Source organism: Phyllobates terribilis, unplaced genomic scaffold (assembly GCF_046119375.1).
Source record: "Phyllobates terribilis strain yellow unplaced genomic scaffold, ASM4611937v1 Scaffold_9__5_contigs__length_417890890, whole genome shotgun sequence".
Classification (NCBI taxonomy): domain Eukaryota; kingdom Metazoa; phylum Chordata; class Amphibia; order Anura; family Dendrobatidae; genus Phyllobates; species Phyllobates terribilis.
The window spans coordinates 86902589-86928938 of record NW_027362769.1 but is presented as its reverse complement, the minus strand read 5'-3'; the positions used below and the strand labels follow the sequence as shown (position 1 = coordinate 86928938).

The window sequence follows — 26350 nt, the reverse complement described above, 5'->3', positions numbered from 1 at the left end:
TTTTTAATCTGTAAAAGCAAAAAAAAAATGTAAATCTTGTATTACTGTAACCTTACTGACCCGAAGAATAAAGCTGCTTTATCACTTTTACAGCATGGTGAACGGCGCAAAAGAAATATATATAGGTAAAAACAATTACTGAATTGCTGATTTTTGTTCATTCTGTGTCTGAAAAATCTGAATAACAAGTTTCAAACGTTATGTGCTCCAAAATGGTGCCAAACAAATCTCCAACTCGTCACGCAAAAAATAAGCCTTCATACAGCTGTTTGTCATTAAAATAAAAAAGTTGCAGCTCTCAGAATATGGGGACGAAATAACTTTTTTAATGAAAAAGCATTTTTAATGTGTGATAGCAGCAAAACATTAAAAAAAACGATATAAATCTGGTATCACACCAACCTGAAAGATTAAGCCACCTTATCAGTTATAGCGCACAGTGAGCCACGCAAAAATTTAAGTAAGAACTATTCTTGTACTGCTGTCTTTGTTCATTCTACCTCCCAAAAATCTTGAGTTCATACATCAGGGTTTCTGTGTAAATCTCCAAAACCATGATTCAGACAAAACCCCTGAGGGATACATTCCCTTATAATGCTCATGGAGTCCCTTTGGACTCATCTGGTCTTTGTTCCAGCAGTGTCTCATCATCTTAGATGACTTTAGCGCACAAGTGTGGACGACCACAGTTCTGTGCACGCCTAATGGTGGATACCACCGATGCAGACGCTAAACGCACTCTATAAGTGTTTCCATCTGCTTCATTATGGTGGGTGGTTCTATCGTGGAGGGTGGGGGGGGGGTCTGAATCGCATTTTTGTAGTATTTACAATGAAACCCCGATGTAAATGCTCAGCGTAGAACATAAGATTGTGATCCCAGCCTTATAGTGCAAGCGATCAAGAAATTAATGTACCCCAAAATGTTACTATTAAAAACCCTAATTTATCCCCCACAAAACCAGCCCCTACCCAGGGTCGTCATCTGTCACTGGAAATATAGGGAAAATATATATATTCTTGTACCGTGTTAGCCAGTAGATAGAAAAATATTTAGATTTGAGAGTCCTCAGTGGTTGATACCTTTTAATGGCTAACTGAAAAGATAGTAACAAATTGCAAGCTTTCGAGACTACCTTGGTCTCTTCATCAGGCTAGTATGCCACAAAATCTGAAGAGTCACATATTTATACACAATAAGACACAAAAATAATGCAATAGATAAGACAGGTGATGAAAAGCAGCGTTATTATGGAAGAGATAAACAGTTCTGGCTATAAATATTTTAGCAGTTAATAGATAAGGAGTGTGAAGGTTTTATTGTCCTGTGACTAGGTCCAGTGTTGTGATGGCCTCACAAGTCTGAGGGGCACATTCCTTAGTTGATGTAGAATGACATAAATCCATGCGACACATTCATTCCTGCTCTGAAAGTGTTAAAGGTCATCATCAGTTTATATTCTGAGATTCTTCTTTCTCTTTGAGATTTGAAGTTACCTTTTAATACCAGTAATTTCATGTCTTTTATGCTGTGATCAGGGGAACAAAAATGCTTGGCTACAGGTAAATCTATTCTTTTTTCTTTAATTGTGTGGCGATGATGATTCATCCTTGTCTTAAGTTTTTGCCCTGTCTCCCCTACATAAAGACCCCCAGCTGGACATTTGGTGCATATAATTAAGTACACTACATTAGATGTGATACAGCTGAAAGTACCTGGGATCTTATAGTCCTGATGTGAATTGGGGATCTTTATCTTGTCTGTGGTCGTTATAAACGGACAGGTTTTACATTTTTTCTGTTTGCAAGGAAAGGTACCTGTAGCTTATGGAGATTACAGGGAGCTTCTGACAATGATGCTTCTTAGATTTCGGGGCTGCCTGAAACACAGAAGTGGGGAGTCTGGAAATATGGATTGTAATCGGGCATCTTTTTGTAGTAAGGGTTGTAGTTTCCGTGCAGCTCTCCTTAGCGCCTCCAGATTTGGATTGTAGGTGACTACTAGAGGCACCCGGTTGTATGTATGTATGTGGATTTATGTCATTCTACATCAACTAAGGATGACCTTTAACACTTTCAGAGCAGGAATGAATGTGGATTTATGTCATTCTACATCAACTAAGGAATGTGCCCCTCAGACTTGAGGCCATCACAACACTGGACCTAGTCACAGGACAATAAAACCTTCACACTCCTTACCTATTAACTTCTAAAATATTTATAGCCAGAACTGTTTATCTCTTCCATAATAACTCTGCTTTTCATCACCTGTCTTATCTATTGCATTATTTTTGTGTCTTATTGTGTATAAATATGTGACTCTTCAGATTTTGTGGTATACTAGCTTGATGAAGAGACCAAGGTAGTCTCGAAAGCTTGCAATTTGTTACCATCTTTTCAGTTAGCCATTAAAAGGTATCAACCACTGAGGACTCTCAAATCTAAATATTTTGGAAATATAGGAGTTTCCACATTACTGGTAGAATAAAGACTCTGGAAAAGCGACATGGCTCCCAGTCCATCAAATAAAATCCAGTGAAATCTGCACTCCCAAATCCAAGTTCAACATTCCTTCTGAGCCCCCCTGTGCCTAAACTGCAGTAAGAAGCCACATGTTTGTCATTACTGTAGTGGGGAGAGCCCAATTAAAAAATTATGGGGTGCTGTCTCCAGAAGCACCAGCTGAGCACAATGTATGGGGGCAAAATGTATGGGCACTAAACTGGCATATTTGCAATTCTCCAGAATAAAGCAATGGCGTGCATGTTACAAAAGTCACTGCATCTGTAAATAAATTCATTGAGAGGTGCAATTTCTACAATTGGGTCACTTTTGTTTTGTTTTTTTGCTGTTCTGGCACCTTCAGCGCCCTGCAAATGTCGCCCGCAAACTGTTCAATCAAAATCTGTACTCCAAACACAAATAGCGCTCCTTCCATCTCAGCCCTGACAAGGCTGGGGCTTCTGCTGTTCTGGCACCTCAGGGGCTCGGCTAATGGAGCGCACAATCTATTGAAACGGAATCTGCGTTCTAAAAGCCACGAAGCGCTTCTTCCCATCTGATCCCTGCCATCTAACTGTAGTGTACAACCACATATGGGTACTGCCACGTTCGGTAAAAATTGTATAAGAAACTATGGGGTCCATTTTCTCCCATTACCCATCGTGGAAATTATAAATTTGGTGCTAAAACAGTATTTTAGTGGGAAAAAAAAATTTGTTTAAACATCTAAATGTTATAAAGTTTTGTGAATCACCTGTAGGTTAAAAATGCTCGATACACCCCTAGATGAATTCTTTGAGAGGTATAGTTGTTTCCAAAATGGGTCACTTTTGGAGGATTTCTGCTGTTTTGGTACCTCGGGGGCTTTGCAAATGTGACATGGTGTCATCTATTCCAGACAAATTTACATTCCAAATATCAAATGTTGCTTCTTCCCTTCCGAGCCCTGCCATGTGTCCAAACAGAACTTTTTGACTACATGTGGAGTATAGACACGCTCAGAAGAAAGTGCTAACTGTGTGGTCCACTTTTTCATGTTACCTCTTGAAAAACTGAAGCATTTTGGGCTAAAGCAACATTATCGTAAAAAAAAAAATGAAAATTTTCAATATGATGACCTAATATCAAATTCTGTGTAGTACCTGTGAGTTCAAAATGTTTACTATACCCCTGGAAAAAATCCTTGAGGGGTGTAGTTTCCAAAATAGGGTCACTTGTAGGGTTTTTCTGTTGTTTGGGTTCCTTTGGGGCCGTGCAAATGTGACATGGTGCCCAAAATCTATTTCAGCCAAATTTGTGTTCCAAAATTCAAATGGTGCTCCTCCCCTTCTTAGCCCTGCTGTTTGTCCAAACAGAGGTTTCTGACCAAATGTGGCTATCAGCGTGCTCATAAGAAGCTAGGTAACAAATTGTGTGGTCCATTTTCTTGTGCTATTCCTTGTAAAAGTGAAACAATTGGGAGTAAAGCAACATTTTACAGAATTACAATTTCTTTTTTTTTATCATTTGATTTTGCATTAATTCCTGTGTAGCTCCTGAAGAGTTAAAAAAAATTCCTGAGAGCAGTTTTGAAATATTTGAAATGTGCAGTTTTTAAAATGGTGACACTTTTGGGGAGTTAACAATATACAGGACCCTCAAAGTCCATTTAAATCTGAATGGAAACCTACAGAAACAGGTTTTGTAAATTTCTTGAAGAAATTAGAAATTGCTGCTCAACTTTTATCCCATTTAACATCCTTACAAAATAAAAGATCATTTGGAAAATGATGCAGAAGTAAACTAGACATATGGGAAATGTTATTTATTAGTTATTTTGCACAGCATAAGTAACTGGTTTAAGGTTATAAAGATTGATAGTTTGAAAATTGCGACTTTTTCAAAATTTTCACCAAAATTCCAATCTTTTCACAACTAAACACAAAACATATCGACCTAAATTTACAACTAACATAAAGTACAATATGTCACAAAAAAAATCTCAAAATCACTGAGATATGTTGAAGAAATCCAGAGTTATGTCCACATTAAGTGATACTAGTCAGAATTTAAAAAATTGTCCTGGTCAGGAAGGTCAAAATTCACTCGATCACTAAGGAGTTAATAGAAATAGTATTTTTAATGTTTTGACATGTTTGCTAAAAGAATTGTATCTATCAGTGGATATACAGTGAAGGAAATACTTATTTGATCCCTTGCTGTTTTTGTAAGTTTGCCCACTGACAAAGACATGAACAGTCTATAATTTTAAGGGTAGGTTAATTTTAATATTGAGAGATAGAATATCCAAAAAAAAAATCAAGAAAATCACAATATTTACATTGGTTACATTTATTTGCATTTTGCAGTGAGAAATAAGTATTTGATCCCCTACAAACCATTGAGTTCTGGCTAGACCAGTTAGACGCTCCTGATCAACTCGTTACCTGCATTAAAGACAGCTGTCGTACATAGTCACCTGTATAAAAGACACCTGTCCACAGACTCAATTAATTAGTCAGACTCTAATCTCTACAACATGGGCAAGACCAAAGAGCTTTCTAATGATGTCAGGGACAAGATCATAGACCTGCACAAAGCTGGAATGGGCTACAAAACCATAAGTAAGACGCTGGGTGAGAAGGAGACAACTGTTGGTGCAATAGTAAGAAAATGGAAGAAATACAAAATGACTGTCAATCGACATCGATCTAGGGCACCATGCAAAATCTCACCTCGTGGGGTATCCTTGATCATGAGGAAGGTGAGAGATCAGCCTAAAAAACCGCGAGGGGGAACTTGTTAATGATCTCAAGACAGCTGGGATCACAGTCACCAAGAAAACCATTGATAACACATTACGCCTTAAAAGTTTGCCAATGAACACCTGGATGATTCCGTGAGTTATTGGGAGAAGGTGCTATGGTCAGAGGAGACAAAAATTGAGCTCTTTGGTATTAACTCAACTCGCCATGTTTGGAGGAAGAGAAATGCTACCTATGACCCAAAGAACACCTTCCCCACTGTCAAGCATGGAGGTGGAAACATTATGTTTTGGGAGTGTTTCTCTGCTAAGCGCACAGGACTACTTCACCGCATCAGTGGGAGAATGGATGGAGCCATGTACCATAAAATCCTGAGTGAGAACCTCCTTCCCTCCGCCAGGACATTAAAAATGGGTCGTGGCTGGGTCTTCCAGTAAGACAATGACCCAAAACATACATCCAATGCAACAAACGAGTGGCTCAAAAAGAAGCACATTATGGTCATGGAGTGGCCTAGCCAGTCTCCAGACCTTAATCTCATAGAAAACTTATGGAGGGAGTTGAAGCTCCAAGTTGCCAAGTGACAGCCTCAAAATCTGAATGATTTAGAGATGATCTACAAAGAGGAGTGGACCAAAATTCCTCCTGACATGTGCGCAACCCTCATCATCAACTACAAAAAAGTCTGACTGCTGTGCTTGCCAACAAGGGTTTTGCCACCAAGTATTAAGTGTTGTTTGCCAGAGGGATCAAATACTTATTTCTCGCTGCGAAATGCAAAAAAATGTATATAATTTATACAGTGTGATTTTTGGGGGGGATATTCTATCTCTCATTGTTAAAATTAACCTACCCTTAAAATTATAAACTGTTCATATCTTTGTCAGTGTGCAAACTTACAAAAACAGCAAGGGATCAAATAATTATTTCCTTCATTGTACAAAAGAATACAGCAGCCTCTGTAAGTGCTAAGATGTATGCAAGCATGGAATATATGGAATTTGGACATCATTACTGCTATAAAGAATATACTTCTAAAACGAAGGTACTTAGCGCCATCATATTGTGCAGCACTGCACAAACATGATCATCACTCACAATCTATATAAATGCACAAGTATGTCTTTAGAAGAAACCGGAGAACCCAGAGGAGACCCACACATACACCGGGAAAACATACGAATTGCAGATGTTGTCCTTGGTGGGATTTCAACCCAGGATCCCAGTGCTGTAAAGAAACAGTGCTAACCACTGAGCCACCATGCTGCCCAATATGTAAAGATGATTTGATGAGTTGCAATAGGATTAGATAGGAAGGCTGCGCACTACTGTATTAGCTTGACAAATGACCCAGATCTACGTATACCAGGGTTCGAAACGTCGCTGCTTCTGTATTTGTGATGCCTTAATAAAGCAAGTTGATCATTATTGGATGCTGAAGCCACCTTTTTTTATTTGTAAATGCAAACCTGTCTCTAATAGGTCCATTTGTCCTCCGTTGGGTGAATGAGGTCTATGGATACGTTTAATGTATGCGCTAGAAGAGTTCCAATCAAGATCTATTGCTGAATCAGTGTGAAAGTAGCCTACAGAGCAAGCAGTCCTGTAATCTGTCCTTTGCCATTCTACGGCTTTCACCATTAGGGCTGTTTGCCTTCCTGGGTAGAATACAGCATATGGCTTAAGTGGGATGCCCGTGCAATATGTGGTATCTTGTCAGCTGAGACAAGTTGCCACAGCTTCCACTTCAGCTAAAGGAACGTATAATAAGTTATGTGTGTCCTTGAGCACAGGCCAGTGACGGCAGTGATCATTTGGAGGGTTCATTTCCCTGCACTAAATTTATGGGAATGTTATTTTACACTTGCTCATCACTAACACTGAACTGAAGCAGCGGCCCACTGGAGAGAGGGGTATATTTTTGGAGAGGGTGTAACACATTCTTACAATGGCAGTAAAACAGGATGGAGGGTGTGAGATGATATCCATAAAAAACCGATGCGGCACAGCCTGGATGGACCACGTCTCCACATCCCATCCCCTCCCTCTCCTCATCTTTTATATATCTGTCAGCTTTTTCCTATTTCTTTCTATTCGCTTCTCATTGTTTTATGAGCAAGCTGTTCCATTCTTCTGTGTCTGTTGTGTGTTAGACACATTCAGTTTCCCCTTTTTCTTTCCCTGAAGAATCAGGCTATTTCCTAGATCCGTTTTATCTGTCTTGTAAGATCTTTTTAAGAATAAAACCGCAATATGCAAGTTAGCTGTATTGTGCTACGTACCAGTAGAGCGATACAAGCAGATAAGGACAATATAACAAAGACATCTTAATTTGTTCAAGTTTTAGTTTATTACGTGCATGTAATGTATGGTAGAGAACATTTTGGTACCAGAAGGCATCCATACATGTGGAGATATCTCATCAGCACTTGAGGATAGTGAGACAACATTCAGTAATCACGTTTCTGTTTGAAAGATAAAAGGGAATAATCAGAAAATCAAAAGATTTTACTGCAGAAAATATCATGGTCTTCAAAAGTTCCGATTATGTCCCCAAAGTCCTATACTTGTCCTGACTGTCTTTTCCCTCTGAGAAATTGCACGATTTATACCCATCTTAAAGGAATTGTCTAATGAACACAATCACATCTTTTTAAATAGAAGTCGGCCCAATGATTAGCTGATCTTCCCAGGTCAGGCTTTAGGAATTTTGTCCCTGTGATCATCTTTTTCAGCAGGGAAAATATGATGGCACATTGATGGCTCTCTATTCTGACTTATGGAGAACATATCCCTCCATCTCTCATTTATATGCATAGTGTTTTGGCTTCCATTTTAAATGGAAGCCCCAAAGTTGATGTAAACAGAGCTTGAAGACCCTCATAGTCATTTGGAGCCTCAAAGCTGATGTAAACTGAGCTTGAAGACCCAGATGGTCATTTGGCCGATAGCTTCTGACTCCCTTATATACTGGAACGCTTGGCTTGGCTGAGCGTTCCTGTGTTCTCAGAGATTCACTGCCAGACTCCTTTGGATTTAGCTTTTGTCCAGGGATAAGATGATTGGTTGTTGAAATACAGCAGACCCAATCGTTGTGTATCCCAAAATCATATGTCCCCATTCACATTAAACTGTCAGCTAATCACAACAATATTGGCGGGTTCGACCGACTTTAGTCTAAAATGTATGTGGACCTTCAGGCTGTTTTCACATTTGTGTTGGATTCTCGGTTGGAGGCCATCATCCTAGACTTAAATTTGCGCTCAAAAAGAAGTGCTATTTAGTAAAAGTGAATTACTATGTTGACTGTCACATCATGGTTGCTTTATAATGGAAACCATGAAGTCGCTGTGAGCAGAGCCTAATATTGTGAAGGTTTTAACATGCTACAGGTTCATCTCACTAAATTTGAATATCATCAAAAAGTTAATTTATTTCAGTTCTTTAATGCAAAAAGCGAAACTCATATATTATATAGTCATTACAAACAGAGTGATCTATTTCAAGTGTTTATTTCTGTCAATGTTGATGATTATGGCTTACAGCTAATGAAAACACAAAAGTCATTATCTCAGTAAATTAAAATAATTAACAAAAAACACCTGCAAAGGCTTCCTAAGCATTTACAAAGGTCCCTTAGTCTGTTTCAGTAGGCTCCACAATCATTGGGAAGACTGCTGACTTGACAGACGTCCAGAAGGATGTCATTGACACACTCCGCAAGGTCCCAGAGTTCCAATTTTAATTTGGAAATCAAGGTACCAGAATCTGGAGGAAGAGTGGAGAGGCCACAATCCAAGCTGCTTGAGGTCTAGTGTGAAGTTTCCACAATCAGTGATGGTTTGAGGAGCCATGTCATCTGCTGGTGTAGGTCCACTGTGTTTTATCAAGACCAAAGTCAGGGCAGCCATCTACCAGAAAGTTTTAGAGCACTTCATGCTTCCCTCTGCCGACAAGCTTTTTGGAGATGGAAATTTCATTCTCCAGCAGGACTTTGCACCTGTCCACACTGCCAAAAGTACCAATACCTGGTTTACAAACAACCGTATCACTGTGCTTGATTGGCCAGCAAACTCGCCTGACCTTAACCCCATAGAGAATCTATGGGGTATTGTCAAGAGGAAGATGAGAGACACCAGACCCAACAATGCAGACGAGCTGAAGGCTGCTGTCAAAGCAACCTGGGCTTCCATAACACCTCAGCAGTGCCACAGGCTGATCGCCTCCATGCCACACTGCATTGATGCAGTAATTGATGCAAAAGGAGCCCCGACCAAGTATTGAGTGCATTTACTGAACATACAGTACAGACCAAAAGTTTGGACACACCTTCTCATTTAAAGATTTTTCTGTATTTTCATGACTATGAAAATTGTACATTCACACTGAAGGCATCAGAACTATGAATTAACACATGTGGAATTATATACTTAACAAAAAAGTGTGAAACAACTGAAAATATGTCTTATATTCTAGGTTCTTCAAAGTAGCCACCTTTTGCTTTGATGACTGCTTTGCACACTCTTGGCATTCTCTTGATGAGCTTCAAGATGTAGTCACCAGAAATGGTTTTCACTTCACAGGTGTGCCCTGTCAGGTTTTAATAAGTGGGATTTCTTGCCTTATAAATGGGGTTGGGACCATCAGTTGTGTTGTGCAGAAGTCTGGTGGATACACAGCTGATAGTCCTACTGAATAGACTGTTAGAATTTGTATTATGGCAAGAAAAAAGCAGCTAAGTAAAGAAAAACGAGTGGTCATCATTACTTTAAGAAATGAAGGTCAGTCAGTCCGAAAAATTGGGAAAACTTTGAAAGTGTCCCCAAGTGCAGTTGCAAAACCCATCAAGCGCTACAAAGAAACTGGCTCACATGAGGACCGCCCCAGGAAAGGAAGACCAAGAGTCACCTCTGCTTCTGAGGATAAGTTTATCCGAGTCACCAGCCTCAGAAATCGCAGGATAACAGCAGCTCAGATTAGAGACCAGGTCAATGCCACACAGAGTTCTAGCAGCAGACACATCTCTTCAACAACTGTTAAGAGGAGACTTTGTGCAGCAGGCCTTCATGGTAAAATAGCTGCTAGAAAACCACTGCTAAGGACAGGCAACAAGCAGAAGAGACTTGTTTGGGCTAAAGAACACAAGCAATGGACATTAGACCAGTGGAAATCTGTGCTTTGGTCTGAGGAGTCCAAATTTGAGATCTTTGGTTCCAACCACCGTGTCTTTGTGCGACGCAGAAAAGGTGAACGGATGGACTCTACATGCCTGGTTCCCACCGTGAAGCATGGAGGAGGAGGTGTGATGGTGTGATGGTGCTTTGCTGGTGACACTGTTGGGGATTTATTCAAAATTGAAGGCATACTGAACCAGCATGGCTACCACAGCATCTTGCAGCGGCATGCTATTCCATCCGGTTTGCGTTTAGTTGGACCATCATTTATTTTTCAACAGGACAATGACCCCAAACACACCTCCAGGCTGTGTAAGGGCTATTTGACCAAGAAGGAGAGTGATGGGGTGCTACGCCAGATGACCTGGCCTCCACAGTCACCAGAACTGAACCCAATCGAGATGGTTTGGGGTGATCTGGACCGCAGAGTGAAGGCAAAATGGCCAACAAGTGCTAAGCATCTCTGGGAACTCCTTCAAGATTGTTGGAAGACCATTTCCGGTGACTACCTCTTGAAGCTCATCAAGAGAATGCCAAGAGTGTGCAAAGCAGTCATCAAAGCAAAAGATGGCTACTTTGAAGAACCTAGAATATAAGACATATTTTCGGTTGTTTCACACTTTTTTGTTAAGTATATAATTCCATATGTGTTAATTCATAGTTTTGATGCCTTCGGTGTGAATGTACAATTTTCATAGTCATGAAAATACAGAAAAATCTTTAAATGAGAAGGTGTGTCCAAACTCTTGGTCTGTACTGTACATTTCAGTAGGCCAACATTTCGAATTTTAAAATCATTTTTCAAGCTGTTGTTATAAAGTTTACTGAGATAATGACTTTTGTGTTTTCATTGGCTGTAAGCCATAATCATCAATCAGAAATCATCATCAATCATAATCATCATTAACAGAAATAAACACTTGAAATAGATCACTCTGTAGTGACTCTATATAATATGAGTTTCACTCTTTGTATTGAAGAATTGAAATAACTTAACTTTTTGATGATATTCTAATTTAGTGAGATGCACCTGTATGTGCCACAATTGTAGAACGCAACTCTTATTGCTGTTAACTGAAGACTAGTCCATCTTGGTGAAGACCCCAGTGTAGTGATGAATGTACTGTAATCCAATAAAGCTCTTTGCAGCTCCCGCACCTCTCCAGGATTCTTATACTACTTTCAGGTTTTCCAAGCGTCTCCATGAGGAACTGACTGATGGATCGGTTTGCCAACAACTTGGCTATAATCTATATATTTCCTTGACCAAACCGTGCACTGTAGAGTTGTGCCTAGTGTTCGCCCAACTCGTCCAGGTGGGAAGACACCTAGTCATTACAGTATGGTCAAGCCTACTACTCCCGATAGTAAACTTCTATATTTTGCACTCGTTTTCCTCATGAGTCGTTGGTCGATTGTTTCTTTAGTTTTATCATAATTTCCTGGAAAGATAATTAAAATATCCCATGAAATACACCTGCCCTTTTTTTGGTCAAAAATGCCTACTGCAACAAAGCTGAAAAAAAATGCAAATTAGTAAAACAAATGCACTTCTTAAATTTTTTTTGCTACTGATTTAACTTAGCTGATGTTCTCCTGCGTATCTATATCACTTTATACCGTGAGGGCGACCTTTGTGTGCCACAGTAGTTGCTTTTCGTTAAGCGTTCTCTGTGTTTAAATTACAGACACCGGCCTGGGTGACTCCGTGTGTTCCAGTCCCAGCATTTCTAGTACCACAAGTCCCAAACTGGATCCACCTCCTTCGCCACACGCAAATCGAAAGAAACACCGCCGGAAGAAGAGTACTAGTAATTTCAAGGCTGATGGCCTCTCCAGCACAGCTGAAGGTGAGATGACCGCTCATTTGCTCAGCGTTTTGTCTGTAAAATGTGTTGCGTTTCCTTCACTATTTTGATAACTTAGTAAAGGATTAGTATGGGAATGATATAGCAGGCTGCATGTGATTATCCCAGTTCTCACTCCAGTAATACTGACGTCCTCACTACTCTGTATAGTCGTTGGTTCCAAGACTTTTTCCAATTACTCATTCATTTGTTCTTATTGTATCCATGTACGTCTACTCTGAATCTGGCAATACACATTTCTGCACGATCCCGCCGATGTCCCAATGTGTACAGCGTAGCCCGATGCTGAACGTTTGTAGCCCCAGGTGATCGCTTAGATGTCTCGGACAGAAGACTACCCCCCTCATTGGCTGGTCCAAGGTTGCATGTCTTACTATAGGCAGTCAGAAGTGAAGCCTTTTGGTCAAATGGGTATTTGGCCAATAGCTACATAGATATCTAGAGTATGTCATATGAAAATTGACATTTTCACATTCACCTTGCTCTCAACACACACACATTTCTCATACCAAAGAAGCCCCTTAAATGGTTCTTATGGAATTTGGAAATTTTACAAAAGCTGCCAATCGTTAAAAATAATTGAAAATAAAACCTAATATAAGTTAGAATCCTTCTCATCTTTTGCTACTAGTGTCTATCCCTTTTCCAAAGAAGTCACTTTATTTCCCCTGTCAGTAGGCAATGCAGTGTGCCCCTTTATATCCAGTAGTTTTGGCAGTGTCTTAAGAAATGGTCTCAGCAGTGTCCTTATCCCTTCACAGCAGAGTATTAGGGAACATTTACACTGAATTGGGAACGAGCATTCTTAGAAACCTCATGGGCTAGTGTATCTGCACCCTTACTCTCCTCCATCCAGCTGCTGTCACAGCCAGGCTCCTGCCCCATGTATTTATCAGCTAATGGAAGATCTCTGCCACCAAATGCATGTATACCAGGAGGCGAAACCTGGAAATCGTTTTTTGGGTGGGTTTTTCCGGACCTATCGGAAAGCAATTTTGTCCTTGCAAGAAGGCTTCACTGAATGTGAATGTTTGGATAATTTCTTATTATTTTTGGATCCAGTTGATGATATGAACTATTTTTAAATAAATTGACTTAGATTTTGGGTGACACAGTGTAAAGTCTACATGCCCAGGATACACAGTTATTTAAGAGGTTAAAAAAAAAAAAAAGTTTAATATACTAATCAGGTGTTTCATTAAACTTCATTATTAGTGTTGGTCTGCAACTCAAAATCTACCATTCTTGAGAGTGACTTTATCCCCGTGTTTGCCACCAGTGCCCATGTTGTACTCCATGCTACTTCTCCACTGCTGTTTGATACAAGGGCTGACTTGGGATTGATTGTGTTGCCACTGGTTGGCTTTGTCTATTCTCCATTTATGCAACCTGTAAACCAAGCAATAAAGGGTTATTCCCTTGACTAGGTTATGCCATCACTTTGATAGTTTGAGGTCTGACCAATCTTGGGAATAAAGAGACCACAGCACTAATGTACTGATATTTTTTTCTGCACAACAGGGGAAAAATCTGCAACTCTGCCCCATCTATGTGAGGCATGTGCCTGAGAGTGCCACAATGAAGGGACTACTCATAGAGAAGAGTACTGCTAAGTCAGAGCTGTGGCCAGGGGTGTACATAGAAATCAAGGAGCCCAATAGTAAGAGTCCATATTGCATCCCCACACAGTATGATGGTCCCACAGCCCCCCACACCGCATGATGCTTACACAGCCCCCACACAGTATGATATTTACACAGCCCCCATACAGTATGATGCCCCCTCACAGGATGATGGTCCCACAGCTACCCACATACTATTAATGATCCCCACAGCCCCCTTACAGTATGATACTCTCATAGCCCCCACACAATATAATGCCCCCACTACGTCCTCACAATATAATGGTCCCACAGCCCCCCACACAGTGTGATGATCCCACAGTCCCCCACACAGGATGATGATCCCACAGTCCCCCACAGTGGATGATTTTCTCACAGTCCCCCACACAGGATGATGGTTCCACAGAACCCCCACACAGAATTATGGTCCCACAGCCCCCCACATGGGATGATGCTTGTGATGAAAGCCGGCCGGTGGGTGCAGCTCTCTGGCGCCCCCTTACCTCTCAGGTCAGTCAAGGTACTGCACCTAGAGAAAGTAGTGCCAGGTAGCTGCAACCCGCGCAGGGAACACGGTAGTGTGTTATCCCTTCAACGTCACTAAACCGTAACGTCACTACACAGCACAACTCGCTAGCGCCCTCTTAGCCTCAGGTCAGTCAAGGAACTGCACCTAGGATAAGCGGTCGCCAGGGAGACTGTCCTGTAACCTACTGGGTATCGGGGCCCTCTGTAGTGAGGGCGGTATATATATCTTCCTTGGCCGCGCCAGGAATATATATATCTGAACCTCCGACCGTCACTACCAGCCTTCCCCAATCCCCAGTTGGTATGCTGCCACCAGTCCCTATTTTAGATATACGCCCAGTCCGTGAATGGGCCTATATCGGGTCAGGAACCAACCCTGGGTAGCGTTTTGGCTTGAGCCGAGCTCACACGGACGTGCGTTCGTTATGCAGAATAAAAGGCAGGCCCACAATTACTTGAGGTAATTGATTATAATAATACACTAGATACACGATATACAACTAAATATACACAGGTATAAGGTCAGGCTAAACTATACAACAATGGAATACAACACACAGAATCACCACAGCATATCAGTTACCGGTTTCTTGATTTTCTTGTGACGCAGGGAGAGGATTCTGCGATCGCAGGCACGGTTCTTTGTTACAGGCTGAGGCCTACCACCGCATGGTCAAACTGCTCCTCCCCTTGGTGGCCTCAGCTGGTGCTCAGATGTTCAGCACACCACTCTTGGGTCAAGACTGACTTGTCTCTTGTCTGTCCTGCTATCTTACCTGCCCTGTCCCGCCCACTGCTGGTGAGGTCAGCTGACTCAGTCTCCACCCTCAGGTCTAACTTCGATCAGAAGCCCAAATTCTAAGGAACCCAATAACTTCTTCTGGGATGGTCTCAGGATACCCACAGGGGTTCCCACGGATTCGGGCCGCCGTAACCGACCTTTTGATATCAATTATGATACCATACGGTCCTCAGGAATGGCTCAGCGCTATATCTTGGCTTCCAGAGCACGTACAAACGTCTACCGCGGAGGCTTGTGTGCGCAATGGCTCCGGGACACCGTGATATTTTTTTATTGGCCCATCCCACGCAACATGCGTGTACTTTTCATGTTTCTATATCTTATGCCTCCATGCTTGTGACAGACAAAGAAACTAGTCCTATGGGACAAATGGTCAGTTACAGATGGACGAAGCACCCCCCCCTGCTGGCTGTGTTTCCTCTCGAAGTCTTTGAAGCTCCTAGCATTCAAGTGTTAAGTAGGCCCCGGGGCTTCTTATCTTACAGGAGCCTGGATGGGGGGAAACTATCTAGTTGACGTTTTAACAGAAGGTCCCAAGGGTGGGGGCTGCTGAAGTGTGGCCATCCCTGGATATGATTTATCATTACCAAGATGGCGGCTACAGGTTCATCACACCTCCCCCTATACGAGGGCGCGAGGGGGTAGCACATTCCTGTGTTCCCCCGTGCGTCCTTCTGCACCCTCCCCTTGCCGGGATAACCCGTCAGCGTTACCGTGGTCACGGCCTCTTCTGTGGCGAATGGAGAAGTGGTACTGCTGGAGAGCGAGGCTCCAGCGTAGCAACCTGCCATTCGACCCAGAGACCGTGTGTAACCAGCTGAGGGGGTTGTGGTCCGTCTCCACGGTGAAATGGCTCCCGTACAAGTAGGGCTGCAGACGCTGCAGGGCCCATACAATTGCCAGGCATTCTTTTTCCACCGTGGAGTAAGCCACCTCCCGGGGCAGTAGCTTCCTGCTCAGGTACAAGACAGGATGTTCCTGGCCTGTCGTGTTGACCTGACTTAGCACAGCACCGAGGCCAAAGTCACTGGCGTCGGTCTGTACCACAAACGGCCGGTCGAAGTCGGCAGCTTGCAGTACAGGGGAGCTACTTAGGGCGGCCTTGAGTGCCCCGAAAGCTGTCTCGCAGGCGACTGTCCAGTCGACTGCGACGGGCAGCTTCTTCTTGGTGAGGTCCGTCAGGGGCTTGGCCAGGGTGCTATAGTGTGGGACGAACCTCCTATAGTACCCGGCGGTCCCCAAGAAGGACATCACCTGCTTTTTGGTCCTAGGAGTGGGCCAGGATGCGATGGCATCCACTTTCCCCGGTTCTGGCTTCAGAACCCCCCCGCCTACCCGGTGACCCAGGTAGAGGACCTCACTCATGCCCAGCTGGCACTTTTCCGGCTTGATGGTCAAGCCTGCCCGGTGGATCCGACCGAGCACCTGCCGCAGGTGCTCTAGGTGATCCTCCCAAGTGGGACTGAAGACTGCAATATCGTCCAAGTACGCAGCCGCGTACCCTCCAAGTCCCTCAAGCAGCGTATTGACCATCCGCTGAAAAGTGGCAGGGGCATTCTTCATGCCGAATGGCATCACTGTGGACTCGTACAGTCCAAAAGGGGTGATAAAGGCAGAGCGTTCCCTTGCCGCGGGGGTCAGAGGAATCTGCCAGTACCCCCGGCTCAGATCCATGATGGTCAGGTACTTAGCCCCGGCCATCCGATCGAGCAGGTCATCGATGCGTGGTATGGGGAACGCATCGGTGGCCGTTACAGCGTTGAGCCCCCGGTAGTCCACGCAGAACCGTGTAGTTCGGTCCTTCTTTGGTACGAGGACTACAGGCGAGGCCCACGCGCTGCTGGATGCCTGGATCACCCCCAGCTTCAGCATCTCGTCTATCTCTTGGCGCATGTTTCCCTGCACCTCGAAAGAGACCCGATATGCTGAACGCCGGATCGGCGGGTGATCGCCAGTGTCCACGTCGTGGACAGCCATCTCAGTCCTTCCGGGCAGGCTGCTGAACAGCCCCCGGAAGGGGTGCAGGGTGGTCCCCAGCTGGGACCGTTGGTCCTCCGTGAGCTGGTGGCCAACCCCCACATCCTCGATGGACCCACCCGCCTTGGCTTGGGTGAGCAGATCCAGGAGGGTTTCTACCTCTCCTTCCTCGGGAAGGTTGCACACTGGGTGGGCAGTCGCTTCCCGCTCATGATGAGCCTTCATCATGTTCACGTGGAAGGCCTTCCTCCTTCCACGGGCGTGATCCAGGGTGACCAGATAGGTGACGGCATTGAGTTTCTGGTGCACGAAGTAGGGACCTTCCCAGGCTGCCTGAAGCTTGTTCTGTGGTACGGGGACCAGTACCCACACCTTTTGACCCACCTGGTAGGTCCTCTCACAAGCATTCTGGTCGTACCACCGCTTCTGGTCGGCCTGGGCCTGGGCCATATTGTCCTGCACCAGCTTTGCCAAGGCCATCATCCTGTCCCGGTGGCGCACGACATACTCGATGACCGACACCTCGGGGGTGGCCAAATCCCCTTCCCATGCTTCCTTCACCAGAGCCAGGGGGCCCCGTACCCGTCGCCCGTACAGGAGCTCAAAGGGGGAGAACCCCGTTGAGGCCTGCGGAACCTCCCGGTAAGCAAATAGGAGGTGTGGGAGGTAACGCTCCCAGTCTCTCCCGTGGGAGTCGACCAACATCTTAAGCATCTGCTTTAAGGTGCCATTGAACCGCTCACACAGGCCATTAGTCTGTGGGTGATACGGGCTGGCCACCAGATGTTGCACCTGCATTTGCTTACAGAGGGACTCCATCAGCCGCGACATGAACTGGGTCCCTCGGTCGGTGAGCATTTCTTGGGGGAAACCCACTCTGGAGAAGATCTCCAGTAAGGCGGTAGCCACCATGTCGGCCCGAATGGACGACAAAGCTACCGCTTCCGGGTACCGGGTGGCATAGTCCACTACCGTGAGTATGAAGCATTTCCCGGAGTGGCTGGGAGTGGACAGAGGTCCAATAAGATCCACAGCAACCCTCGAGAAAGGCTCTTCGATGATTGGCAGAGTTACCAGTGGGGCTTTGGGGCGCGGCCCCGCCTTCCCCACCCTCTGACAGGTGTCACACGAACGGCAGTAGGCACCCACCGCGGCTCCCATCCCAGGCCAGTAGAAATGCTGAGCTATCCTGGCCTTGGTTTTAGCGATCCCTAGGTGTCCGGCCATCGGAATCTCGTGTGCGATCCGCAACAATTCCGCCCTGAACGGATAGGGTACCACTAACTGTCGGTCCCTGGGCCACGCCTCCGGTGAACCCTGCTGGACCGTTACCCGGTACAGCCGTCCCTGGTCCCAGACCACCCGCTCGCAGTCTGACTCCATGGGAGGCTGTGCCGCCTGTTCCTTGAGAGCTTTCAGGCTGTCGTCTGCTTCCAACGCAGCCTGAAATTCCTGACTTGATGTGGCCAGAATCGACGAAACTGCCACATCCTCCGTCAGCCCCTCCGGGCATGTCACCTGGCCGCTGTCTGACCCGGCAGACACTTGGTCAGAAGTGGGGAAGCCGTCGGACCTCTGCAAGGCTCCTTGGGCTCCGACGCTCCCACTCCTGGTGACAGCGGCTATGACCGCTGTGACCGTGGGTAGTGCCTGCTTCCCCTCTGTTTCTGACCAAGCCGCCCGATCAGGCAGGCTTCCTAGGCCTTTGGACATCTCGGATGTGGGGAACTCCTGCCCTGGGGTCTTACCTGGCGGCTCCTCTCTTGGGACACCCCCACCTCCCATGGCCTGTTCCTCCCCCTGCAGTGGGCCTATACTCAGCAGCCTGGATACCCCTGGGAGCCCTACACTGCCGGTAGCTGCCCCCCTCTCCATCCCTGAGCTTCCCTCTACAGAATCCTGCCCGCCCCCTCCCTCACCGGAGGACAAGAGGTCACGGCACGCCGGCTGAGCACCTCTGCGGGCATCCCCACACTCCCCACCTGCTTTCACTAACCCTGTTTGTGTTGTGTCTGTGCAGGGGTTACCCTCAGGTTTCACTCCCTCCTCCTCAGCAGGACACACACTACATACAACATGGTTGGCATTAGCAGCAGACAAATCAATACACTCTTGGGGGGCCGAACTTGGGGGTTCAGAGGGTACATACTGCGATACTAGACGCCCCAAGTCGGTCCCTAATAAAACATTTGCGGGAATATTTGGCGTTACTCCCACCTCCCGCATCCCCCTTCCGGCACCCCAGTCCAAATACACCATGGCAACGGGAAGTGCCGGCTCCACGCCTCCAACCCCGGAGACGGAAAGAGTCTTTCCTGGTACCAAGTCCTGGGGGGACACCACCTCAGGCCGTACCAGTGTTCGTTCAGCGCCCGTGTCCCGCAGTCCCATGACCGCAGAACGGCCTATGGTGACGGGTTGGATGTTGTCCAGGGACCTACCACCACCCCCTCCCACACACAAAACATTGGGCGCTCTCTGGGACTGGGATGGGGTCTTTTGGCGCTGGGGACACTCAGCCCTAAAGTGTCCTGGTTTGTTGCATAGATGACAACGTCTTACGTCTGGTCCTTGCCTGGAGAGGGCAACAGGGGGATACACCCCTTGTGTTCTAGGGGCCGGGGAAACAGGGGCATGACTGGGCTTACCCCCTCTCCAGGTGCTGCTGGCAGACTTCTTCAGCTCAGGCGCCCTGTTATTGGCATACTCGTCTGCCAGGGCGGCTGTAGCAGAAGCCCCTGTTGGTTTTCGGTCACGGAGGAACTGTCGGAGGTCCTCTGGGCAGTTCCACAAGAACTGCTCCGTGACGAACAGTTCCTGGACCTCCTGGCGGGTAGTAAGCGCTAGACCCGAGGTCCAGTGCTCTGCGGCTCTCAACAGCGCCCGCATATGATCGGTCCAGGTGTCCTTGGGGCCACGCAGCAGGCTCCGGAACTTCTGGCGGTACGACTCGGGAGTGAGGTTGTACTGCCGGATCAGGGCCCGCTTGATGCAGTCGTAGTTCTGTACCTCCCCGGCAGGTAAGTCCCCCAAGGCATCCAGGGACTTACCCCTCAAACGGGGGGTCAGGTATCTGGCCCACTGATCCCGGGCCAGATGGTGCTGAAGACAGGTCCGTTCAAATGCCACCAGAAAGGAGTCCAGGTCCCCATCCTTCTCCAGTAGAGGGAAGTCCTCAGCTCGGACTTTGGACGACTTGGTCTCCTGATGGGTTGGTTGCTCTAGCGGAAGCCCCCGCTGGGCCAGGTCCAGTTGGTGCTGGCGCTCCGCAGCTCGCTCTGCACGCTCCGCAACCTCCCGGCGCTCTGCAGCTTCACGCTCCGCAGCCTCCCGGCGCTCTGCAGCTTCACGCTCCGCAGCCCGCTCCGCAGCCCGCTCTGCACGCTCCTCCTCCGCTGCCTTCTCTGATGCTGCCAGGAGGGTTTTGTAGACGGCATCGCCATGAGACTGGAGACTTGCCATAGCCGCTTGTAAAAGGGCTTGTGATCTGGACAGGCTGGGCTGGGTAGGTGGTGGGCAGCCCACTGCGGGACCGTATACTGGGGACTGGCTCCCTGAGGTGCCCGGGCTGGACTCCTCCTCGCCATGAGTAACAATGTCCTCCCCTCCTGCCACACGGACCGTAGCATTAGCCTCTTGCAGGGTCTTGCTCCTGGTGCCGTCTGCCATCTTGGTAACCGACACCGCTGCAACCCTGAGTTTGCACACACCTTGTTATACTTTTAGCCTGACCGTCTAACGTTGGGCTGACCTTAAGACTCCAGCAGTGGAAGTTACCACTGGCAGTCTTTAGTGCCTGGGAGTAGGGGTCCCACAACACTATTATTCTGCAATCCCACCGCTCTGCCACCAATGTGATGAAAGCCGGCCGGTGGGTGCAGCTCTCTGGCGCCCCCTTACCTCTCAGGTCAGTCAAGGTACTGCACCTAGAGAAAGTAGTGCCAGGTAGCTGCAACCCGCGCAGGGAACACGGTAGTGTGTTATCCCTTCAACGTCACTAAACCGTAACGTCACTACACAGCACAACTCGCTAGCGCCCTCTTAGCCTCAGGTCAGTCAAGGAACTGCACCTAGGATAAGCGGTCGCCAGGGAGACTGTCCTGTAACCTACTGGGTATCGGGGCCCTCTGTAGTGAGGGCGGTATATATATCTTCCTTGGCCGCGCCAGGAATATATATATCTGAACCTCCGACCGTCACTACCAGCCTTCCCCAATCCCCAGTTGGTATGCTGCCACCAGTCCCTATTTTAGATATACGCCCAGTCCGTGAATGGGCCTATATCGGGTCAGGAACCAACCCTGGGTAGCGTTTTGGCTTGAGCCGAGCTCACACGGACGTGCGTTCGTTATGCAGAATAAAAGGCAGGCCCACAATTACTTGAGGTAATTGATTATAATAATACACTAGATACACGATATACAACTAAATATACACAGGTATAAGGTCAGGCTAAACTATACAACAATGGAATACAACACACAGAATCACCACAGCATATCAGTTACCGGTTTCTTGATTTTCTTGTGACGCAGGGAGAGGATTCTGCGATCGCAGGCACGGTTCTTTGTTACAGGCTGAGGCCTACCACCGCATGGTCAAACTGCTCCTCCCCTTGGTGGCCTCAGCTGGTGCTCAGATGTTCAGCACACCACTCTTGGGTCAAGACTGACTTGTCTCTTGTCTGTCCTGCTATCTTACCTGCCCTGTCCCGCCCACTGCTGGTGAGGTCAGCTGACTCAGTCTCCACCCTCAGGTCTAACTTCGATCAGAAGCCCAAATTCTAAGGAACCCAATAACTTCTTCTGGGATGGTCTCAGGATACCCACAGGGGTTCCCACGGATTCGGGCCGCCGTAACCGACCTTTTGATATCAATTATGATACCATACGGTCCTCAGGAATGGCTCAGCGCTATATCTTGGCTTCCAGAGCACGTACAAACGTCTACCGCGGAGGCTTGTGTGCGCAATGGCTCCGGGACACCGTGATATTTTTTTATTGGCCCATCCCACGCAACATGCGTGTACTTTTCATGTTTCTATATCTTATGCCTCCATGCTTGTGACAGACAAAGAAACTAGTCCTATGGGACAAATGGTCAGTTACAGATGGACGAAGCACCCCCCCCTGCTGGCTGTGTTTCCTCTCGAAGTCTTTGAAGCTCCTAGCATTCAAGTGTTAAGTAGGCCCCGGGGCTTCTTATCTTACAGGAGCCTGGATGGGGGGAAACTATCTAGTTGACGTTTTAACAGAAGGTCCCAAGGGTGGGGGCTGCTGAAGTGTGGCCATCCCTGGATATGATTTATCATTACCAAGATGGCGGCTACAGGTTCATCACAATGCTCCATCAGCCCCCACCCAGTATGATGCTTACACAAGACCACCCAGTATAATGGTCCTGCAGCCCTACTCACAGAATAATGCTCTGACAGCCCACCACACAGTATGATTTTCTCACAGCCCCCACTCAGAATGATGAACCCACACTACCCTCAAATTGTAATGGTGTGACTAAATAAATAAATAAACCTCCTTACGTAGCTCTTATTCCCCTGGCTCGCTGCTCTGGTCTGTGCATTGTAAGGACTGAGGCTCCATGCAGCAGGCACAGGTAATGTCATCGCTCCCGCTGCACTGAGACTCAGAGCTGAGGACGCAGATACTGTTGAAATTGAAATGCCGGGCGGAAGGGAGACTGTGGTGCCACCCCATACCGGGCTCCCCTAGCTAACGTGCCCCATAGGGCCCACTTAACCAGCCGCTATGGACTGAGGCCCCTTCATTCTAAGGACATGCCATCACTTAATAAGATGGAAATACTCATTTAATACAGCTGTCTTCTAGCCACTCCATGGATAAGCATACAGAGATCGATACATAGTTTCCATCCAGAATGATCATGTAAATCTCACTTGGTGTACATGTTATCTGGGCCAGTGCCATCTGCAGAGGATCCAGTGCTTCAGTGATCACAGCTACTTATTAATCTTAAAGCCCTCTAATTAACCCTTTGAAATGTGATCTGTTAGTTGTGAGTGTGGTCATAGGATGTGCAGAGTCCCATGTCCTTGGCTTTTTGCACCTGGTCATCCTGTGTGGTCACTGCGCACCTGTACACCACCATCCAGGATTTTGCTTAATGATGGGAGTAAGAAGATAACAGAAATACTAGTGTGACACTCATTGATTCCTCTATGTGTTCTGAGGTGCCACGGTGAACTGCTCCATGGCAGAGAACGTAATTGCATTACAAGGAATACAGAGCCTGTAATTCAAGGATGTCAATTGCATTTTTAAAGGGCCAAGATGGTTTTAGTAGCATAAATGAAATAGATGAACCAATAACCGCCGCATCTGCGTGAAAGCAGTAATATCCTTAAAATGTGCACTTTATCAAACCCTTTAAACACAGTTGTTCTCCTCTTGTGTATCCATATTATACACAAAAGGGTTTTACATCTATTGTATACCAAACAGCATGTCTACCTGTATTATACATGGAGCGGAGTGTCTGTCTATTATACATAGGACATTGTGTGTCTTTGTGTGTGTATTTTTTTTTAAGATCAACTGGGGTGTTTTTGTATTATACTGGCAATGCGATGTGTTTCAGTGTTACACAAAGAACAGTGTGAATATTCTTAAGGTTTTCTAGGCCCAAGACAAGAATTCCTTGTCATGTTCAGTGATCAGTCTCCCGGACTATATGTTTAAGCTGTCTTTCATGGCATCAATTGTTTGCAGTTTTAAACACGAACCTTGAATGCAAAAATGACCATTTACTATTCAGATCTGGTACAAGTTGCAAACTACTCACCTCTGTTACTTCTTTCTAATCTTCTAGTGTCAGTACCCTTCTTCACAAACCCTTCCATTTTTATTCATCCTTCATCTTCAGCTCTTATGTGTCCTTTTCTCCTCTTCATCTTCCAGCAAGTACCTGAGTGCATTTTCCACAAACCCCTGGCACCTTGGATATCTTTTTCCATTTCTGTATTAATCTTCCATTTAAATTTCCTTTTTTTTCATTTGAGTCCACAGTTTGTTTTTTTTTTTTTTTTTTTTTTTTACTTTTTCCCTTCTTGATTCATTCATTTTCACTTTCTCTTTTGGCTCTTATGCATCTTTCAGATTAGGAGTACCCAGGACCCTGAGCTCTTTATACTACGTGGGCTCCACCAGTCAGCTGATGTGTCATGTGACAAGTGAAAGGGGGGACAAAATGCTGCACAAGTTATTTTTTCTTAATACATTGCCCTATCTATTGCACTTGACTTACTTTACAGCCGAAATGTCATTTCATCTTTGGTCGTTTCATCTCCACCTGCTTCAGACCTTTATGTTGACTTCTTTCAGCCACTATTCATCTCTAAAGTTTTCTACACACGTCTTCTGCTTCTTGCTTTTTCATAAAATCACCTATATTTAACATCCCCTCAATAAAAATGTCCCATGCTGCACCCCTGAATACAAATATGCACCATACTATTATCCCCTTCCCGCAAATGGACGTAGCTGAACATCCAGATTGCAGATGATTTTCAGCAATCGGGTATACAGTTACATCTCAGGGATGGCACGGGCAGAGGAGTTGTGCCCATCTCCACCTCAGCAGGAACCTGCTGTTCTGCACTGCTGTTATACTCTTGTTGCATGTGCTGGGACCGAACTTGGCTCTGATCACAGTTCGTAAACCCTCAGATGCTGCTGTCAATGGTGATAATGGCATGTAAAGAGTTAGAGCAATCAGCCCATTGGCACCCCTACAGCCCAATCTCAGGGGGCCTAAAAATAGCCTCTATGTCTCCCATATCCCTCGGAATATCTAATCCCACTGGAGGCAGGTCCCAATAAGCAAACTGTCTGTCAAACACTGACAGCTTAGATAATGGCTGTACAATGTATTATTAATGCAGTCAATGGATTAGATGTCCAAACCTTCTTGTGGGACCATTGTAAGCATTGTGAAAAAAAATGTTTTTAAAGGGTAACTTTTCATTTTATAAAAGTTTTTATATGTGCTAGGCACTGCAGAGAGTTTTTGATCTGTGGGGGTCCAAGTCCTGAGACCCCCACAGATTGTTTAAAACACAGTGTTCAAGTGCGCAGCTCCTGAAGGAGCTTCATGCACAGATCAGTGTAGAGGTTCATTAGTAAGTCTATCGGTCTGTACGGTCACTCTCAGAGCTGTGTACGGACCCATAGACTTACTATTGAGCCATATACTGCTCTATGCTCTCAGCTCATTCTGTGGGTACTGTTTTTATTTATGCCTACCATCCCTCAAAAATTATAAAGTGACCAAAAAGTTGCATGTACCCAAAAATAGTTCCAGTAAAATGTACTGCTTATCCCACAATATAACATGCCTTCATACATCTCTATCTATGGAAAAATAAAAGTTATGGGCATTAGACTATGATGACAGAAAAAATAGGGGTTTTTTAAATTATTTTTTTATAAATGTTGTATTGTTGGGATCTTATTGACCTGCAGAACATGACAACTATATCTAACAGTTAGTGGTGTTTACAGTGGATAAAATATAAAGTTGCTGTTTGTTTGTTAATTTTGCCTCCCATGGGTGAAATAAAAATATATAAAAAAAAAATCTACTTCTAAGTGGCATCAATGAAAATGACAACTGATCACTAAATACAAACCCTGTGGTTGTAGCTCACAGAATTTTCGGGGGGAGTGGAGGGTTGGGTCGTCTTTAGGCTGCTCTGTATAATTACCCTGTGAGCAATACCCTCTTGATATGGACTGTAAAAATGAGCACTAAATAATTAAAGTCCCAATTTATTACCAAAAAGAAAAAGCAAAGTTCACATCAGCTCACCAGTGCAGGCAATGATCCACAAGGGGTGCAGTGCACGGATGAACCCTGGCTTCTGTTAATATTTTTTCTAAACAAAATTCTTTTTGCGGTAACTGAACTTTTTGTCTCTCTCTTCAATTTATTACCCACTGTCCAGTCAATTCATTACCCAATGCCCTCTCCCCCACCACCACTTCTTATCCACTGTCTTCCCCTTCTATCAGCCATTATCCTCCTCTCACCCTCCATTATCCACTGTCCTCCTCTCACCCCCTATTAACCACTGTCCTCCTCTTACCCTCCATTAACCA

At 45.6% G+C, this 26350-nt stretch overlaps 1 protein-coding gene across 7 annotated transcripts in view; it reads left to right on the top strand.

Moving 5' to 3' along the window:
• AGAP1 (ArfGAP with GTPase domain, ankyrin repeat and PH domain 1) overlaps positions 1–26350 on the top strand; it is a 457154-nt gene that overhangs the window by 364062 nt on the left and 66742 nt on the right. For all 7 annotated transcript variants that reach the window (XM_073646711.1, XM_073646706.1, XM_073646707.1 and 4 more), the window contains one exon: positions 12108–12269. In XM_073646711.1, coding sequence (XP_073502812.1) covers positions 12108–12269 — 162 coding nt within the window. The remainder of the gene's footprint in view (positions 1–12107; positions 12270–26350) is intronic.